The sequence below is a fragment of the Eriocheir sinensis genome, chromosome 18 (genome assembly GCF_024679095.1).
Source record: "Eriocheir sinensis breed Jianghai 21 chromosome 18, ASM2467909v1, whole genome shotgun sequence".
In the NCBI taxonomy this organism is placed as follows: Eukaryota; Metazoa; Arthropoda; class Malacostraca; order Decapoda; family Varunidae; genus Eriocheir; species Eriocheir sinensis.
In genome coordinates, this window is record NC_066526.1 from 827501 (window position 1) to 844199 (window position 16699).

At 43.8% G+C, this 16699-nt stretch overlaps 1 protein-coding gene across 2 annotated transcripts in view; it reads right to left on the bottom strand.

Moving 5' to 3' along the window:
- Positions 1-16046, bottom strand: part of LOC127000204 (uncharacterized PE-PGRS family protein PE_PGRS54-like) — a 27437-nt gene extending 11391 nt beyond the window's left edge. The window contains exons 1-3 of one of the 2 annotated variants that reach the window (XM_050863620.1): positions 15752-16046; positions 12224-13452; positions 9168-11336 (exon numbers count right to left, since the gene is read on the bottom strand). In XM_050863620.1, coding sequence (XP_050719577.1) covers positions 10224-11336; positions 12224-13452; positions 15752-15782 — 2373 coding nt within the window. In that variant the 5' untranslated portion in view covers positions 15783-16046 and the 3' untranslated portion in view covers positions 9168-10223. Of the gene's footprint in view, positions 1-9167; positions 11337-12223; positions 13453-15751 lie in introns of those variants that run through there. The other variant, XM_050863621.1, reaches the window with a different exon arrangement.
- Between the last annotated feature and the right edge of the window lie 653 nt (positions 16047-16699).

A 16699-nucleotide genomic window follows, 5' to 3' on the forward strand; every position in this document is an offset into this window, starting at 1 on the left:
CGCGGCGAGGCGGAAGGCGCGTGTCTTGTTATCATTCGATGCTGTTGAGTTCACGGAACGAGGTTAAGAGGCGGTGTTGAGGGGCCGGCGCACGAGCCCTCACCCCCCCTACCATACCATATCCAACATCACAACCACTACCATCCTCACCACCACCACCACCACCACTACGATCATCACTTCCAGCCTCTCTAGCATCACTATCATCACAATCTATCTCAGGTCGTTCCATCTTTCCTCACCACCACCATCACCACCATTATCACCATCGCCGGCCTCACCGCCACTATCATCATCATCTTCATTCATCTCACACACATTCTCTGGCCGCTTATTCCTCATTCTTTAAGAAGGTACACACACACACACACACAAACACACACACACACACACACACACACACACACACACACGTTCTCTCTCTCTCTCTCTCTCTCTCTCTCTCTCTCACGCATGATCTTAGTGACACAGAAAAGGAAGTAAAAAAAATATCTACCATGTATTTTTCTTCTTTGTAATTCTCTCGCCTTATTTTTTTATCATGTTTTTTTCTTCATGTTGTTTATATTGTTTGAACTGAAGAGAGAGAGAGAGAGAGAGAGAGAGAGAGAGAGAGAGAGAGAGAGAGAGAGAGAGAGAGAGAGAGAGAGAGAGAGAGAGAGAGAACGTGTGTGTGTGTGTGTGTGTGTGTGTGTGTGTGTGAGAACTTTTGTTGCAATCTTATATCAACTTGCCTTATTTAGTATTTGATTCTCTCTCTCTCTCTCTCTCTCTCTCTCTCTCTCTCTCTCTCTCTCTCTCTCTCTCTCTCTCTCTCTCTCTCTCTCTCTCTCTCTCTCTCTCATATGCAATATCACACACCACTTAAGTTTATGTTTCCGTCCTCCTCCTACTCCTTTTCCGTCCTCCTCCTCCTCCTCCTCCTCCTCCTCCTCCTCCTCCTCCTCCTCCTCCTCCTCCTCCTAATCCTCCTCCTCCTCGTAACACGGTTCCTCGAGTCATAAAAATAATATGGTTCACCTTTCCTCGGCGGTGACTCGTGGCATTAAAATATCTTACCTGTGCACTCTGCTTGCCTAATGTATTTGCCTGAGCCTCTCTCCGTGGGCACGTGAGTTACCTGGATCCCCTTCTCCTCATCCTTTTCAGTGACTAAAAAAATAATGTGAAATGTGAGATGAATTCAGTCAGATACGATTAAGTGTCTATTATTCTTATAAGTGTATGATCGTATAAAAAATTGAATAATATTGTGGATAAAAGAATAAGGAATTTTTTGTCGTGAATTAAATTATAAATGATGTATAATGTTGATCTTATGCTAAATATTATAGTTTTTCACCTCTCTGTTTAGAGCATATTCTAACTAGCATGACACTACGTAAATCAAGTTTAGCAGAGGTATTTGTTTTATATTTTCAGTTCTTGTCTTCGGAAAATGTAAAGTGAATTACTGAATCAGAAAGGAAACTATTACAAGCGTATGATTATGAGTTAAATATTATTTTTTTCCACCTCTTTACTGAGCAGGAGTTATACATAAAAGAAAAAAAAAAAATATATATATATATATATATATATATATATATATATTTTTTTTTTTTTTTATGATTGCCTGCTATTGCGCCGTAGGTTCTTCCCGGTGGGGCCTGATGGCCCAGAAGCTCAGGTCAGGGTGGGGGGCCTGATTCAGCCCAGCCCGTCTGGCGCAGCGCAGTGTTTATAGTGGCGCCATCTTGCATTGGCTCATGCTGCCCCCCGAACTCGTTCTTGATTCTTTGACGGCTCTTCCTCTAGAGGTGAGTGGGGGTTGATGGATCTTCAGGACAGCATGATCAATTTAAGCCGGCGGGCGGTGAAGTGGTATGTGTAAGAGTGGTAGCGTGAACCTGTCACGTCGTCGTCCATCACGGTGGGTCCAGCACGCTACCAGCTACCCCTATGTTAGTAGATATATATTTTTTACTTCCGTTTTTGTGTTCGTGATCACGAGAGAGAGAGAGAGAGAGAGAGAGAGAGAGAGAGAGAGAGAGAGAGAGAGAGAGAGAGAGAGAGAGAGAGAGAGAGAGAGAGAGAGAGAGATGGCATCGCGCATCGAAATTATGTCATGGTATCTGTATCTTTAGTCTTATGATAATACACTCAGAAGAACCCGATTAGTCTCCTTTTCGGCCTTTGGAAATAGCCATTGTGAGAGGCGGAAGCGTCTGAGGAAACCAACTCAAGATAAAACACTCATGAGAACCCGATTGCTCTGCTAAATAAATAGAAAGGGAGAAAGAATCCTGCCCTGCATACACCTTTTTCCAAGATCATACATAGCTACTTGTTGGGCTTTGGAAACAGTTGATGTAAGAGCCGGAAACATGTGAGGATACCGACCTAAGATAAAACACTCATGAGAACCCGATTGCTTTGCTAAATAAATAGAAAGGGAGAAAGAATCCTGCCCTGCCTTACACCTTTTTCAAGAAGATCATACCTAGCTACTTGTCAGCCTTTGGAAACAGTTGATGTAAATGCCGGAAACATGTGAGGATACCGAACTAAGATAAAAACAATCATGAAACCTAATTAATCTCCTTTTCGGCCTTTGAAAGTAGTTGATGTGGGAGGCGGAAACGTCTGCGAATACCGACCTTTTGTTTCAGGTAAAATGTGAGACGAATTGACTTAGAATCGATTAAGGGGGGGGGTTGCCTTAAAATTAAAACATATACATTTACTTATTCTTGAGATGAATAAATAAGAGTTAGGGTTTTGTTTTAAGTTAGGGGATGTTAGTAGAGAGAAGAACAATGGCTTAATGGAAGAGGTGCTGAAAGAAAATGGGGTTAGAGTTGCCGAGGGTGAGGTTAAGGGGAACTACTCTAAAATTAAGGGAAATGGGGTCAGGGTTGCGTTAAAGAAGACTGATTATAGACTAGATATTATTCTTTCCCTTCCTTCCGAAGCACACATTATTGATCTATGGGACGTATCAGGCACAGTTTCCTCTCTTTGTATTAGTAACGTCAATATTTGCTTGAGGGTCATCACTCAAAACCCATTCATTTTTATTGGCTCTTAAAACTGTATCTTCCTTTTGCCTCCTGTTAAAGAAAATGTAGAGAAAAGTAAACATTGAACATAAAATACGAAACCCATTTATTTTTATTGGCTCCTATAATTACACCAATGTTTTGCTTCCCATTAAAGAAAAGTAAAAAAGAAAAGTAAACATCGAACATAAAATATAAAACTCACCTCTTTTTAACTGACTCCTAAAATTAAATATACCTTTTGCTTCCTGTTGAAAAAAAGTATAAAGAAAAGTAAATATCGAACATCAAATACCAAACCATAAAAGTGAATCTACATTTTTCCTCCTGTTAAAACATCAAAAATAATAGTTAGCATTGCACACGATATACCAAAGTGCCGTGAGGGTTAATAATGTTCTACCACACCTCTAACACGTTCTGTCTCCTGTTAAAGAAAGAGAAAAAAGAATAGTTAGCATTGGACACGAAATACCTAAGTGTTGTGAAGGTTAATATATCATATCACACCTTTAACACATTTTATCTCCTGTTAAAGAAAAATAAAAAAATAAAAGTTTTCATTGCAACCCGAAATACCAAAGTGTTGTGAAGGTTAACAATATCATATCACACCTCTAACACGTTTTGTCTCCTGTTAAAGAAAAAGAAAAAAAGAAAAGTTATCATTGGACACGAAATACCAAAGTGTTGTGAAGGTTAACAACATCCTATCACACTTTTAACACGTTTTTTCTCCTGTTAAAGAAAGAGAAAAAAGATTAGTTAGCATTGGACACGAAATCCCAAAGTGCTGTGAAGGTTAATTACATCGTACATCACCTCTAAATATAATGTAGGCCAACACACACCAAGAAGCAGAGAGGAAATGAGGCAAAAGCGCGTGATGATCATTTTGAAAGGTAAATTACACGAAGGCAACGCGAGCAGCACAAGTCTTATCGTTTATGGCATTCCTGTCTCGCCGCCCGATCATAAAACAGTAATTATCGTCGAGCAGCGAAACGGAAGCACAAGGCGGCGGAGGAAGAGAAGCATTGAGAAACGAAGGGAAGTGAACCGAACCGACGATGACGCAACTAAAGAGAGAAAAGAGATGGAGATGGATGAATTGATAGATAGATAGATAAGTAAATAGATATATAGATAGATAGAGATGGAGATAGATAGATAGATGAATAGATACTGAGAGAGAGACTTGACTTACTAACTTACTGACTGACTGACTGACTGCCTGACTGACAGACTTACTAATTGACTGACTTTCTGACTGACTGACTGACTGATTGACTGACTGATAGACTGACTAACTAATGACTGACTGATTGACTGACTGACTGATTGACTGACTGACTGACTGACTGACTTATCGACTGACTGATTGACCGACTGATTGACTGACTGCCTGACTAATTTACTGATTGACTGACTGACTGATTGATTGACTGACTGACTGACTGATCGACTGACTGATTGGCTGATTGACAGACAGACAGGCAGAGATATGACCTAAACTTACCTGTCTATAATCAGAGGAAAAGTGACTGACTGATTAAATAACTGACGGACGGACGGACGGACGCATAGATAGACAGACGGACATAGTTATGATGTAAGCTTACCTGTTTGTGATCACGACTCTGTATCACAACACACACACACACACACACACACACACACACACACACACACACACACCTGTCTTTAATTAGTCCATGGGCTGTTTGTGATGCTGGTGATCCCACTTCCTACCATAGTTATGATGTAAGCTTACCTGTTTGTGATCACGACTATCACAACACACACACACACACACACACACACACACACACACACACACACACACACACACACACACACACACACACACACACACACACACACACACACACACACACACACACACACACCTGTCTTTAATTAGTCCATGGGCTGTTTGTGATGCTGGAGATCCCACTTCCTGCTATTAATACTTCTCAACTTTCTTCTTTTTTGGTGTTGATGTATATTTCCTTGTCTTTCAACCCATTTTCCTACTCTTGATTCTTTGTAACTTTGTTTTCCTCTTCCGACTCCTACTCTCCTACTCTGCTGCTTTTTTTTTCAGGGTTAGATTTAAGTTCTTCCCTCTTTTTGTTTTGGTAGTTTGACTCGACTACTGCATCTTGAACGGAAAGCACACACATGAAAACCCGGTTAATTTTTTCTGTGCTTGTGGGAAATAGTTTTGTTGTAGTTTCCAAGGACTGTTTTGTGATTCTGTTGATAGTTTACACACATGAAAACCTGAAAAACTCAAAAAAACTCAAATTCTGGGATAAGAACATTATTAAAAACTGGTTGAATTTTAAAGCAAAGTAAAGTGGAACTGTCTTTTGCTCTAATGGAGTGAGACGCTTACCTTAATCTGCATGTGGTTTGGGTAATAGCTGTGTTGGCATTGAGGATTTCCATAACTGTTTTGTGATTCTGTTAATAATTTACACATATATAAAAACCCGGTTAATCTTCACTGTGGTTTGGGGGAAATAGTTGTGTTGGCATTTAGGATTTCCATGAACTCTTTTGTGATCCTGGTGATAGTTTGACCCGACTTCTACATCTTGAACGGAGGAGACATGAAAACGCAATTAATCTTCTTTATGGCGTTAGAAAATAGTTGTAATTAGAGCCCTGACACGTTTAAGAAAATGGCCTATATTGACTATTGAACTCCAGCCTCCATTCATTCAGCCAATCAGCTCCCTTGGATATAGAAGAGGGGGCGGGGCTTCTGGGTTGATTTATGGTGTACGATGACCTCCTGTGATTGATGTACCTGTAATTACTTCTCCCTTCCCTTCCTTTACCTTAGCCAACACTACAAGAAAGAAGGTGATTGAAAGTATATATGACGATGCTAACTTTGCGAAGACGTATCAGTAGAATATTGTTTACTTTTTTTCTCTTACCTGTATTAGCGAGGGTCCTTTTTTATTTTATTTTTATTTTTTTTTTACAGCTAAGGAGACAGCTCAAGGGCGCAAAGAAAAAAAAAAGAAAAAAAAAGGCCCGCTACTCACTGCTCCCGAACAGAGGTTAAAGGAGTGTCCAAAATCAGAGGTTAATTTCGGGAGGAGAGGTGTCCTGATACCCTCCTCTTGAAAGAGTTCAAGTCGTAGGCAGGAGGAAATACAGATGAAGGAAGATTGTTCCAGAGTTTACCAGCGTGAGGGATGAAAGAGTGAAGATGCTGGTTAACTCTTGCATAAGGGGTTTGTACAGTATAGGGATGAGCATGAGTAGAAAGTCGAGTGCAGCGGGGCCGCGGGAGGGGGGGAGGCATGCAGTTAGCAAGTTCAGAAGAGCAGTCAGCGTGGAAATATCGATAGAAGATAGAAAGAGAGGCAACATTGCGGCGGAATTTAAGAGGTAGAAGACTATCAGTATGAGGAGGAGAGCTGATGAGACGAAGAGCCTTAGCCTCCACTCTGTCCAGAAGAGCTGTGTGAGTGGAGCCCCCCCAAACATGAGATGCATACTCCATACGAGGGCGGACAAGGCCCCTGTATATGGACAGCAACTGTGCAGGGGAGAAGAACTTGCGGAGACGGTACAGAACGCCCAGCCTCGAGGAAGCTGATTTAGTAAGAGATGAGATATGAAGTTTCCAGTTAAGATTTTGAGTTAAGGATAGACCGAGGATGTTTAGTGTTGAGGAAGGTGATAGCTGGGTGTTGTCAAAGAATAGGGGATAATTGTTTGGAAGATTGTGTCGAGTGGATAGGTGGAGAAACTGTGTTTTTGAGGCGTTGAAGGACACCAGGTTCTTCTTGCCCCAATCGGAAATAATAGTAAGGTCTGAGGCTAAGCGTTCTGCAGCCTCCAGCCTTGAGTCGTTAAGTTCCTGAAGGGTGGGTCTTCTATTAAAAGAAGTTGAATAATGCAGAGTGGAATCATCGGCGTAGGAATGGATAGGACAGTTCGTTTTGGAAAGAAGATCATCAATGAACAACAGAAAAAGAGTGGGAGATAGGACAGAACCCTGTGGGACACCACTGTTAATAGATTTAGGGGAAGAACAGTGACCGTCTACCACGGCAGAAATAGAACGGTCAGAAAGGAAACTGGAGGTAAAGGTACAGAGAGAAGGATAGAAACCGTAGGAGGGTAGTTTAGAAAGCAAAGATTTGTGCCAGACCCTATCAAAAGCTTTTGATATGTCCAGCGCAATAGCAAAAGTTTCACCGAAACAGCTAAGAGAGGATGACCAAGAGTCAGTTAAGAAGGCTAGGAGATCACCAGTAGAACGCCCCTTGCGGAACCCATACTGGCGATCAGATAGGTCAGAAGTGGAAAGGTGCTTTTGAATCTTCCGGTTAAGGATTGATTCAAAAGCTTTAGATAGACAAGAAAGTAAAGCAATAGGACGGTAGTTTGAGGGATTGGAGCGGTCACCCTTCTTAGGTACAGGCTGTATGAAGGCATACTTCCAGCAAGAAGGAAAGGTAGATGTTGACAGGCAGAGGCGAAAGAGTTTGACCAGGCAGGGTGACAGCACGAATCGAAATGTTATATATACTTATGTTATTATTTTTACTTCATTCATGTGTCTTCCTTCCTGTTGCTGGTGGATATTGTTATTGTAGCAGTAGTAGTAGTAGTAATAGTAGTAGTAGTAGGCGTCGTGTCATCATTATCATTTCCTTTATTATCATCACCATTACGATATTGCGGAACTAAATAGCCTGGAAAAAAAAAAACACGAATCATACAATAAACAATGTAATCTGTTCTCATTCTTTTTCTTATTCTTGTTCTCTCTTTTTTTAACTTTAGCCAAACATGGGAGAGAGAGGAGAGAGAGGTACGAGATGAGACCAAGAAAAACAACAAAGAGTAGGAGGGAGGGTCAATGAAGAGGAGGAAAAGAGTTCTATTCATGTAAGACAGTTTTTATAGCTTGTGTGCGTTGGAGGAAGGGAGGAGGAAGGGAAGGGACTGAGAGGAAAGGGGGGAGAGATGAATATTGGAGAGAGGGAAGAGAAAATGATCAGGCGGGGAATAAAAAGAGAAAAGAATAGAGAAGGAAAGGAAAGGGAGGGGACTGAGAATAAAAGGGAGGGAGGTGAGGATGGAAAAAGAAGAGAAGGAAGAGAAAGGAGAGAGAAGAAAATAGGGCAGGGAATGAAAAGAGTTAAGAAGAGAGAAGGAAAGGAAAGGGAAGGGACTGAGAATGGAAGGGAGGGAGGTGAAGATGGAAAAAGGAGAGAAGGAAGAGAAAGGAGAGAGAGAAGGAGATAGATAGGGCGGGTAATAAAAAGAGAAAATAATAGGGAAGGAAAGAAAAGGGAGGAGACTGAGAGAGAAAAGGAGGTGAAGATGAAAAAGGGAGGAAGGGAAGAGAAAGGAGGGACTGAGAGAGAGGAGATTAGGTGGAGAACAGAAAGAGGAGAGGAAAAGGAGAGGTAATTTATAGGTGGATGAAGGAAGGGAGGGAGGAAGGGAGAGGAAAAATTATGGAAGAGGAAGAAGGGGAAGGAGTAAGAGAAGAGGGAGGAAAGGGATTAAACACGAGAATAGGATTATGTTATGTTACCAGAAAGAGAGAGAGAGAGAGAGAGAGAGAGAGAGAGAGAGAGAGAGAGAGAGAGAGAGAGAGAGAGAGAGAGAGAGAGAGAGAGAGTGTAGTCATGAACAGTCAAAGAAAACGAGGAACACAAAGGAGTGACTCGGCTATTTATTTTTCAACCAACTCATTTCTTTTTTAACCAACTCATTCATTTTTCAACCAACTCATTTAGTTTTCAACAAACTCATTCATTTTTCAACCAACTTTTTTATTATTCAACAAACTCATTCATTTTTCAACCAACTTTTTTTATTATTCAACAAACTCATTCATTTTTCAACCAACTCATTTATTTTTCAACCAACTTTTTTTTATTATTCAACAAACTCATTCATTTTTCAACCAACTCATTTATTTTTCAACCAACTCATTCATTTTTCAACCAACTCGTTTATTTATGTTCAACCAACTCGTTATTTTCTTCTTCAACCAACTCGTGTATTTACTTTTCACCCAACTCGTTTATCTCTTCTTCAACTACAACGTTTCATCGGGAGAGAAAACAAACATTGTAATATTGTTACGTATATTTATTCACGTATATTTTTTTGTGGTTTTCGCTTGACGGTACATAAATAACATCTATATCAACCATAAGTTACTCTCCGCCTGTGCTTGCAACAACACGCGACATCACACACAGGTAAATATAAGGTTATACAGGTTGCCTTCACAGTGTTTAAATATGACAAAAAATAATGCATTCTGAATATATTAAAGAAATTATTGTACTTGAAGATATAAATATGAAAACATCCTTCGTTGCTCAAGAGTGATAACATGAATACTGATGATAACGATGATCTTTTTTTTTTACAGTAAAGGAAGCAGCTCAAGGGCGAAATAAAAATAATAATGAGAAAAAAAAAGCCCACAAAACACTGCCCCTATTTAAAAGAGTTCAGAAGAATTATATTTATAACTCTTGATTTTCTTATTATTCTTTTCTTTCCTGTATATATAAAAAAAAAAAGATAAACAGAAAACAAATTATTCTTATGATGTGAAAACAACTCTGTGTGTGTGTGTGTGTGTGTGTGTGTGTGTGTGTGTGTCACGTCCACAGGCACCTCATAACAGGTACACTTATACTATGGCTTCTTTCTGACCCTCTGGTGGCCGGGTGGGGGCTGTCGGGGTGCGAGAGAGAGAGAGAGAGAGAGAGAGAGAGAGAGAGAGAGAGAGAGAGAGAGAGAGAGAGAGAGAGAGAAAACGTAATAGAGGAGGGAAGAAGAAACAAAAGAAAATGCAAGTAAAACCAATGAGACAGAAAGAGAGGGAGAGGGGAAGAGAAAATAAAGGAAAAGCAAGAGAGAGAGAGAGAGAGAGAGAGAGAGAGAGAGAGAGAGAGAGAGAGAGAGAGAGAGAGAGAGAGAGAGACTTACCAATTTACAACGATGAATATAAAATGTATTAAGACAATAGACGTGAAGATATTCCTTGAAAATAAAGAGGAGAAGGAGGAGGAGGAGGAAGGGAGAGGAGAGACGAGAGGAAAAGAGGTGGTGGATAAGGGGGAGGAGGAGGTCGGTGGCATGGCTGTAGTAAAGAAGGGGGTGAGCGGAACGTGTCTAGAGCGCCGGCGTTTGGTAGAGACCTGACGGGGAGGGACCGTTCCCGTTGCCGTTACCGTTGGTGTAGCCGTTGCCGTTCACACCGTTGCCGTTGGTGTAACCGTTACCATTGACACCGTTGCCGTTGACTCCGTTTCCGTTGACACCGTTGCCGTTGACTCCGTTGCCGTTGGTGTAACCGTTTCCGTTGACACCGTTGCCGTTGACTCCGTTTCCGTTGGTGTAGCCGTTTCCGTTGACACCGTTGCCGTTCACTCCGTTTCCGTTGACACCGTTGCCGTTGACTCCGTTTCCGTTGGTGTAGCCATTTCCGTTGACACCGTTGCCGTTGACTCCGTTTCCGTTGGTGTAGCCGTTACCATTGACGCCGTTGCCGTTCACTCCGTTGCCGTTGGTATAACCGTTACCATTGACGCCGTTGCCGTTCACTCCGTTGCCGTTGGTGTAACCGTTACCATTGACGCCGTTGCCGTTCACTCCGTTGCCGTTGGTGTAACCGTTACCATTGACACCGTTGCCGTTCACTCCGTTGCCGTTGGTGTAACCGTTGCCGTTCACTCCGTTACCGTTGACGCCGTTGCCGTTGGTGTAGCCGTTACCGTTGACGCCGTTGCCGTTGGTGTAACCGTTGCCGTTCACTCCGTTACCGTTGACGCCGTTGCCGTTGGTGTAACCGTTGCCGTTGACTCCGTTGCCGTTGACTCCATTGCCGTTGGTGTAACCGTTACCGTTGACTCCGTTGCCGTTGACTCCGTTACCGTTGGTGTAACCATTACCGTTGACTCCGTTGCCGTTCACTCCGTTGCCGTTGACTCCGTTACCGTTGGTGTAGCCGTTGCCGTTCACTCCGTTACCGTTGGCGTAACCGTTGCCATTCAGACCATTTCCGTTAATGATTCCGTTCACACCGTTAGTGTATCCGTTTCCACCGTTGACTCCGTTGACGCCGTTGACCACCCCGATGTTGGCGTTGAGTCCGTAGAACTGAGCGGCGGTGGAGCAGTCGAAGTTGTACCACCAGTCACACACGAAGTACTGCTGGTTGAAGACGGTGCCGTTGGGGCAGAGGAAGGAGTCTTGGCGTCCGTCAGCCTGGCAGATGTGGAACACCTGGGGAAGGGGGAAGATTATGAAGAAGAGGAACACTCACGTTGGAGAGGCGTCAGAATACCTGTGGAGAGGGATGGAAGAGGGAAACAGATGGAGAAGAGGAATGAAGGGCGGCCAGAGTACGTGTGGAAGGGGGAAGAAGAGCAGCACAGGTAAAGAAGAGGAACCCTGGTAAAGAGGGATGGGAATGCATGCATGTGAAAGGAGGAAAAAGTGAATAAGAAGAACGTATGTGAAGGAGTCTTGCCCCCATTCACTCTGGCAGATATGGAGCGCCTATAGAAGGGAAGGAATAGGAGCACAGGTGAAGAGATGGAAGACAGGTAAAGAAGAGGAAAATAAGTGAAAGAGTGGAGCACAGGAGAGGAACAGTAAAATTTTAGCGTAAAGGAACCAGCTGAATGTTCACCCTTCCAGACTGCTTCAGAACTACCCTGGAACCCCCCAACCTCCCGCTTCACTACCCTTCTCGTCCCCTTACAGAACCCTGTCCTTAACGTCTCTGTCCCTGACCATGCCAACCCATCTACTCCTTCTTTTTCATCCCCCTGAAAGATACTCCCCACCCTTACCCCTTCCCTAATACCACCGTCCTTCCGCCTCTCATCCTGTATTTTTCCCTTTATCTTTCCTTCCTCCTGCCTTTCTACTTCTTCCCCTGCATATTCCCCCTTGTTACTGTATCATCCCTCATGCCACCAACTACTCTATATCTCTCTGTTTGTTCTTTATCTTCCCCATTTCCGCTCTCCTGGCTCTCTTCTTTTCCCCCTGCAAGATATTCAAAACCGCTGATCTGATGTCACCCACCCCTCTGCCTCCTTCCCTCTGCCTGTTCCCCTTCTTTCCTTATCCCCCTTTCAGCCACGCCTCCAGCCGGCACCCACCTGGCAGGAGGACTCGGGGGCGGTGTCGGCGTAGTAGCCGGGGATCTGGCCGGCGCAGGAGAAGCCGGTGGCGGGCACGGAGGCCAGGATGGGGTAGTCCACGCCGGCCACGCCGCCGCCGCCGATGGCCGAGCTGAGGGCGGTGATCGGATCCACGAAACCGTTGCCGTTGACGCCGTTCACTCCGTTGGCGTAGCCGTTACCGTTGACACCGTTGCCGTTGACGCCGTTCACTCCGTTGGTGTAGCCGTTACCGTTGACACCGTTGCCGTTGACGCCGTTCACTCCGTTGGTGTAGCCGTTACCGTTGACACCGTTGCCGTTGACGCCGTTCACTCCGTTGGTGTAGCCGTTACCGTTGACACCGTTGCCGTTGACGCCGTTCACTCCGTTGGTGTAGCCGTTACCGTTGACACCGTTGCCGTTGACGCCGTTCACTCCGTTGGTGTAGCCGTTACCGTTGACGCCGTTACCGTTGACACCGTTGCCATTGACACCGTTAGTGTAACCGTTGCCGTTCACTCCGTTACCGTTGCCGTTGGTGTAGCCGTTGCCGTTCACACCGTTACCGTTGACGCCGTTCACTCCGTTGGTGTAGCCGTTGCCGTTCGCACCGTTACCGTTGGTGTAGCCGTTGCCGTTCACACCGTTACCGTTGGTGTAGCCGTTGCCGTTCACACCGTTGCCGTTGACGCCGTTCACTCCATTGGTGTAGCCGTTGCCGTTCACACCGTTGCCGTTGCCGTTGGTGTAACCGTTGCCATTGACTCCGTTACCATTGGTGTAGCCATTGCCATTCACGCCGTTGCCGTTGCCGTTCACTCCGTTGCCATTGACTCCATTACCGTTGGTGTAGCCGTTGCCGTTAACGCCGTTACCGTTGGTGTAGCCATTGCCATTCACACCGTTGCCGTTGATACCGTTTCCATTGACGCCGTTGCCATTGGTGTAGCCATTACCGTTGACGCCGTTGCCGTTGACACCGTTGCCGTTAGCACCGTTGCCATTGGTATATCTGTTGCCGTTGACACCATTGCCATTCACGCCGTTGCCGTTGGTGTAACCATTACCATTGACGCCATTTCCGTTGACTCCATTACCATTCGTGTAGCCGTTGCCGTTGACACCGTTGCCGTTCACTCCGTTTCCGTTGACACCGTTCCCGTTACCGTTGCCGTTGGTGGGCGGAAGGTAAGTCAACGACTGGCCGAGGCTGAGGCCGAGGAGGGCTGAGGGGAGGAGGGAAAGGGGATGACACACACACACACACACACACACACACACACACACACACACACACACACACACACACACACACAGCCTATTCTACACAACAAAAACAGCATCCCCGTCGTCGTAGTGACCTAATTACATTCGTCCTCGCCCAAGAAGCCATAGTAGTAGTTGAACACAAAACCAAGGCGGCAGATGACAGATAAACACACCAACAAATAAATGAACTAACTATTACATCTACCAGGGAAGGGCAAAGGCAGGGACGGAGCCATACACTAGAGGAAACTAAGGTCAATATTATATACCTCATCGAAGCCTTACTACATCTGTTTAAAAAGGCTTTCGTTGAAGTTGTAAGGGCTCCCATTAGTGGTTTCAATTCCCTCTTTATTTTTGGAAGGATTCTAGTAAAGAGGAATAGAAGTGAAACAAGTGGGGAAGAGTAAAGGAGAGGAAATGGGAAGTAGTAAATGGGAGAGTAAATGGTAGTAAAAGGGAATAGAGGGAAGTGAAAGGGGAGAAGTTAAAGGAAAGGAAAGGGGAAAAAAATGAGGAAGAGTAAAGGAGAGGAAATGGGAAGGAGTAAATGGGAGAGTAAATGGTAGTAAAAGGGAGTAGAGGGGAGTGACAGGGGAGAAGTTAAGGGAAGGAAAGGTGAAAAAATGAGGTAGAGTGAGGGAGAGGAAATGGGAAGGAGTAAATGGCAGTAAAAAGGAAGAGAGGGGAGTGACAGGGGAGAAGTATTGGGGAGTAAAGGTGAAAGAAATGAGGGAGAGGAAACGGGAAGGAGTAAATGGTAGTAAAAAGGAAGAGAGGGGAGTGACAGGGGAGAATAAAAGGGGAGTAAAGATGAAATAAATTGGGAGTTGTTAAGGGGAGGACAACACCCATGACAACCCGACGTATCTTCTCTGTGGCCTTTGAAAATAGTCGTAGGAAGAGGCCGAGGTGTTTGGTATTACGAGTCTAAGGCTGGTATACTTAGACGCTTTTGACTCACAACAACTATTTCCAAAGGCCAAAGAGGAGAGTAATCGGGTTCTAATTAATGTTTCTTTAGGCTCGCGGTAGAGAAGAAGCGCCAAACTACCATCCAGGTCATAAAACTATCCCTGGAAATGCCCCAAACTCCTACGAAAGCCTTGTCAAATTTATGTGCCGGGGAGCCATAATGTTTAAGATATGACCCTAAGCCACGCATAGCAGATGATGTTTATATCGTTGTGTTGCTCGGCCGCGTCATTCACTGGGTTGATATCATGAGCGAATAGCATAACGTTGATCTCTTAGCATACTGATTTTTACGTTTTATACTGATTTTTGTGTTTGTGTTGAACGAAGAGCAGAATATTGATCTCTTAACGTAATGACTTATGTTTTGTACGGATATTTACGGATTGTATTAAGATCGAATAGCATAACGTTGATCTCTTGGTGCACTAGTTTCGCGTTTTGTACTGATTTCTTTGTGTTTTGGGTCGAACGAAGAGCAAAATACTGATCTCTTAACGTACTCACTTTTATGTTTTGTACTTAAGTTTACGTGTTATACCATGAGTGAATAGCATAACGTTGATCTCTTAGCACACTGAGCTTAACGTTTTGTACTGATTATTATGTTATGTGTTACGAGTGAAGAGCATAATATTGATCTCTTAACGTAGTCACCTATATTTTTTACTGATATTTACGTATTGCATCATGAGCGAATAACGTAACTTTGATCTCATAGTGCACAGGTTTTTACGTTTTGCCCTGATTTTTGTGTTTCGTGTGGAGCGATACTCATTTCTTAGCATACTGAATATTACTTTACATTCTACAACAGCATATATATAGCATAAGGTTGATGTTTTACTGTACTGATTGCAACGTTGGCAACAATAATATATGATTAAAAATTAGATCACATTGACCAACATAGTTCACTTTTCAGTTGCATTCGTAAAAGGAGAAAAGCAACATTACAAGACCAAAAATCTAATCAGACCTCAATACAAAAATTCACGTTGGATTTTTAAAAGGTGAAAACTATTAAATGACCATAAAATTATATCACGCTGTCCTCAACATAATTTACTTTTACGTCGCATTCTTTTAAACGATAACTCAAAATTATAGACCCCCAAAACTTATCATACTGACCTCAACGTTCACTCTTGCATTGCATTTAAAGAGAAGTAAGACAACATTACAGAACCAAAAATTCTATCACACCTCAACATACGAATTTTTATAAGTTGGATTCTACACACACACACACACACACACACACACACACACAGTACTCACCCGCCAATAGTAAGTGCCTGTACAGCTTCATTTTCGTTGGTTCGTGAAGCTCCGGGACTTCGAAACCTTAAACAACTAGGGTTCGTTTGCCTAAGATAGAGAGAGGGAGAAATCGAGAGGGAGGGAGAGAGACTGAGATGTTCCTATGCCTTCAGAGGTCAGGACAGGGCGAGGGAGGGACTCTAACCCGGCGAAGACCGCGTAAAGGGGAAGACGGTAAGCCTGAAAGGGGGACTGAACTAAAGCGAGTCTAGGGAAGCTGAAGGGAGGTTTGAAGCATGCAATGTTCGGTCGAGTGAAGCGGAATGATGCTCCGAACTCAGACTGCGAACCTTATATACACACACACTCGCTCTTTCACCTCCCTCCGGCCCCCCCTTCCTCCTCCCATCCTCCTCCTCCCTCCCTCTCTCCCATCTTCACGGCCGGACGGAAGAGAAATGGCCGAGAATGAAGAGCATAGAGAGAGAGGGAGAGAAGGGAGGGAGGGAGGGAGAGGAAGAAGGAAGAGGGGAGGGGGGTCAGTCGTTACCACAGCGGAACTAGGCAATCTGAGGAGTTACTGTATGTGTGTGTGTGTGTGTGTGTGTGTGTGTGTGTGTGTGTGTGTGTGTGTGTCACTTTCTATCGTCACCTTCGTAGCAACAACTTCGCATACTTCGTCGTCTTCGTCACCATCATCGTCATCATTTTCATCATCTACTTATTTATTTTGCTTCCCTCATTCGTTCCTCTTATTGCTTTGTTCATCCATTTATTTACCGTCTTTATTACTTCCTTGTTTTCTCGACTTCCTTTCCCTGTTTTTTTTTTTTTTTCTTCTCTCATTTTACCTTGGATCTTTTTTTTTTTGTTTACTTTTTTTCCTTTCTCCGGTTCCGAGATTATTATAGCAAACCGGTTTTATGTTTTCAAGTTCATGCAGCATCTGTGTGTGTGTGTGTGTGT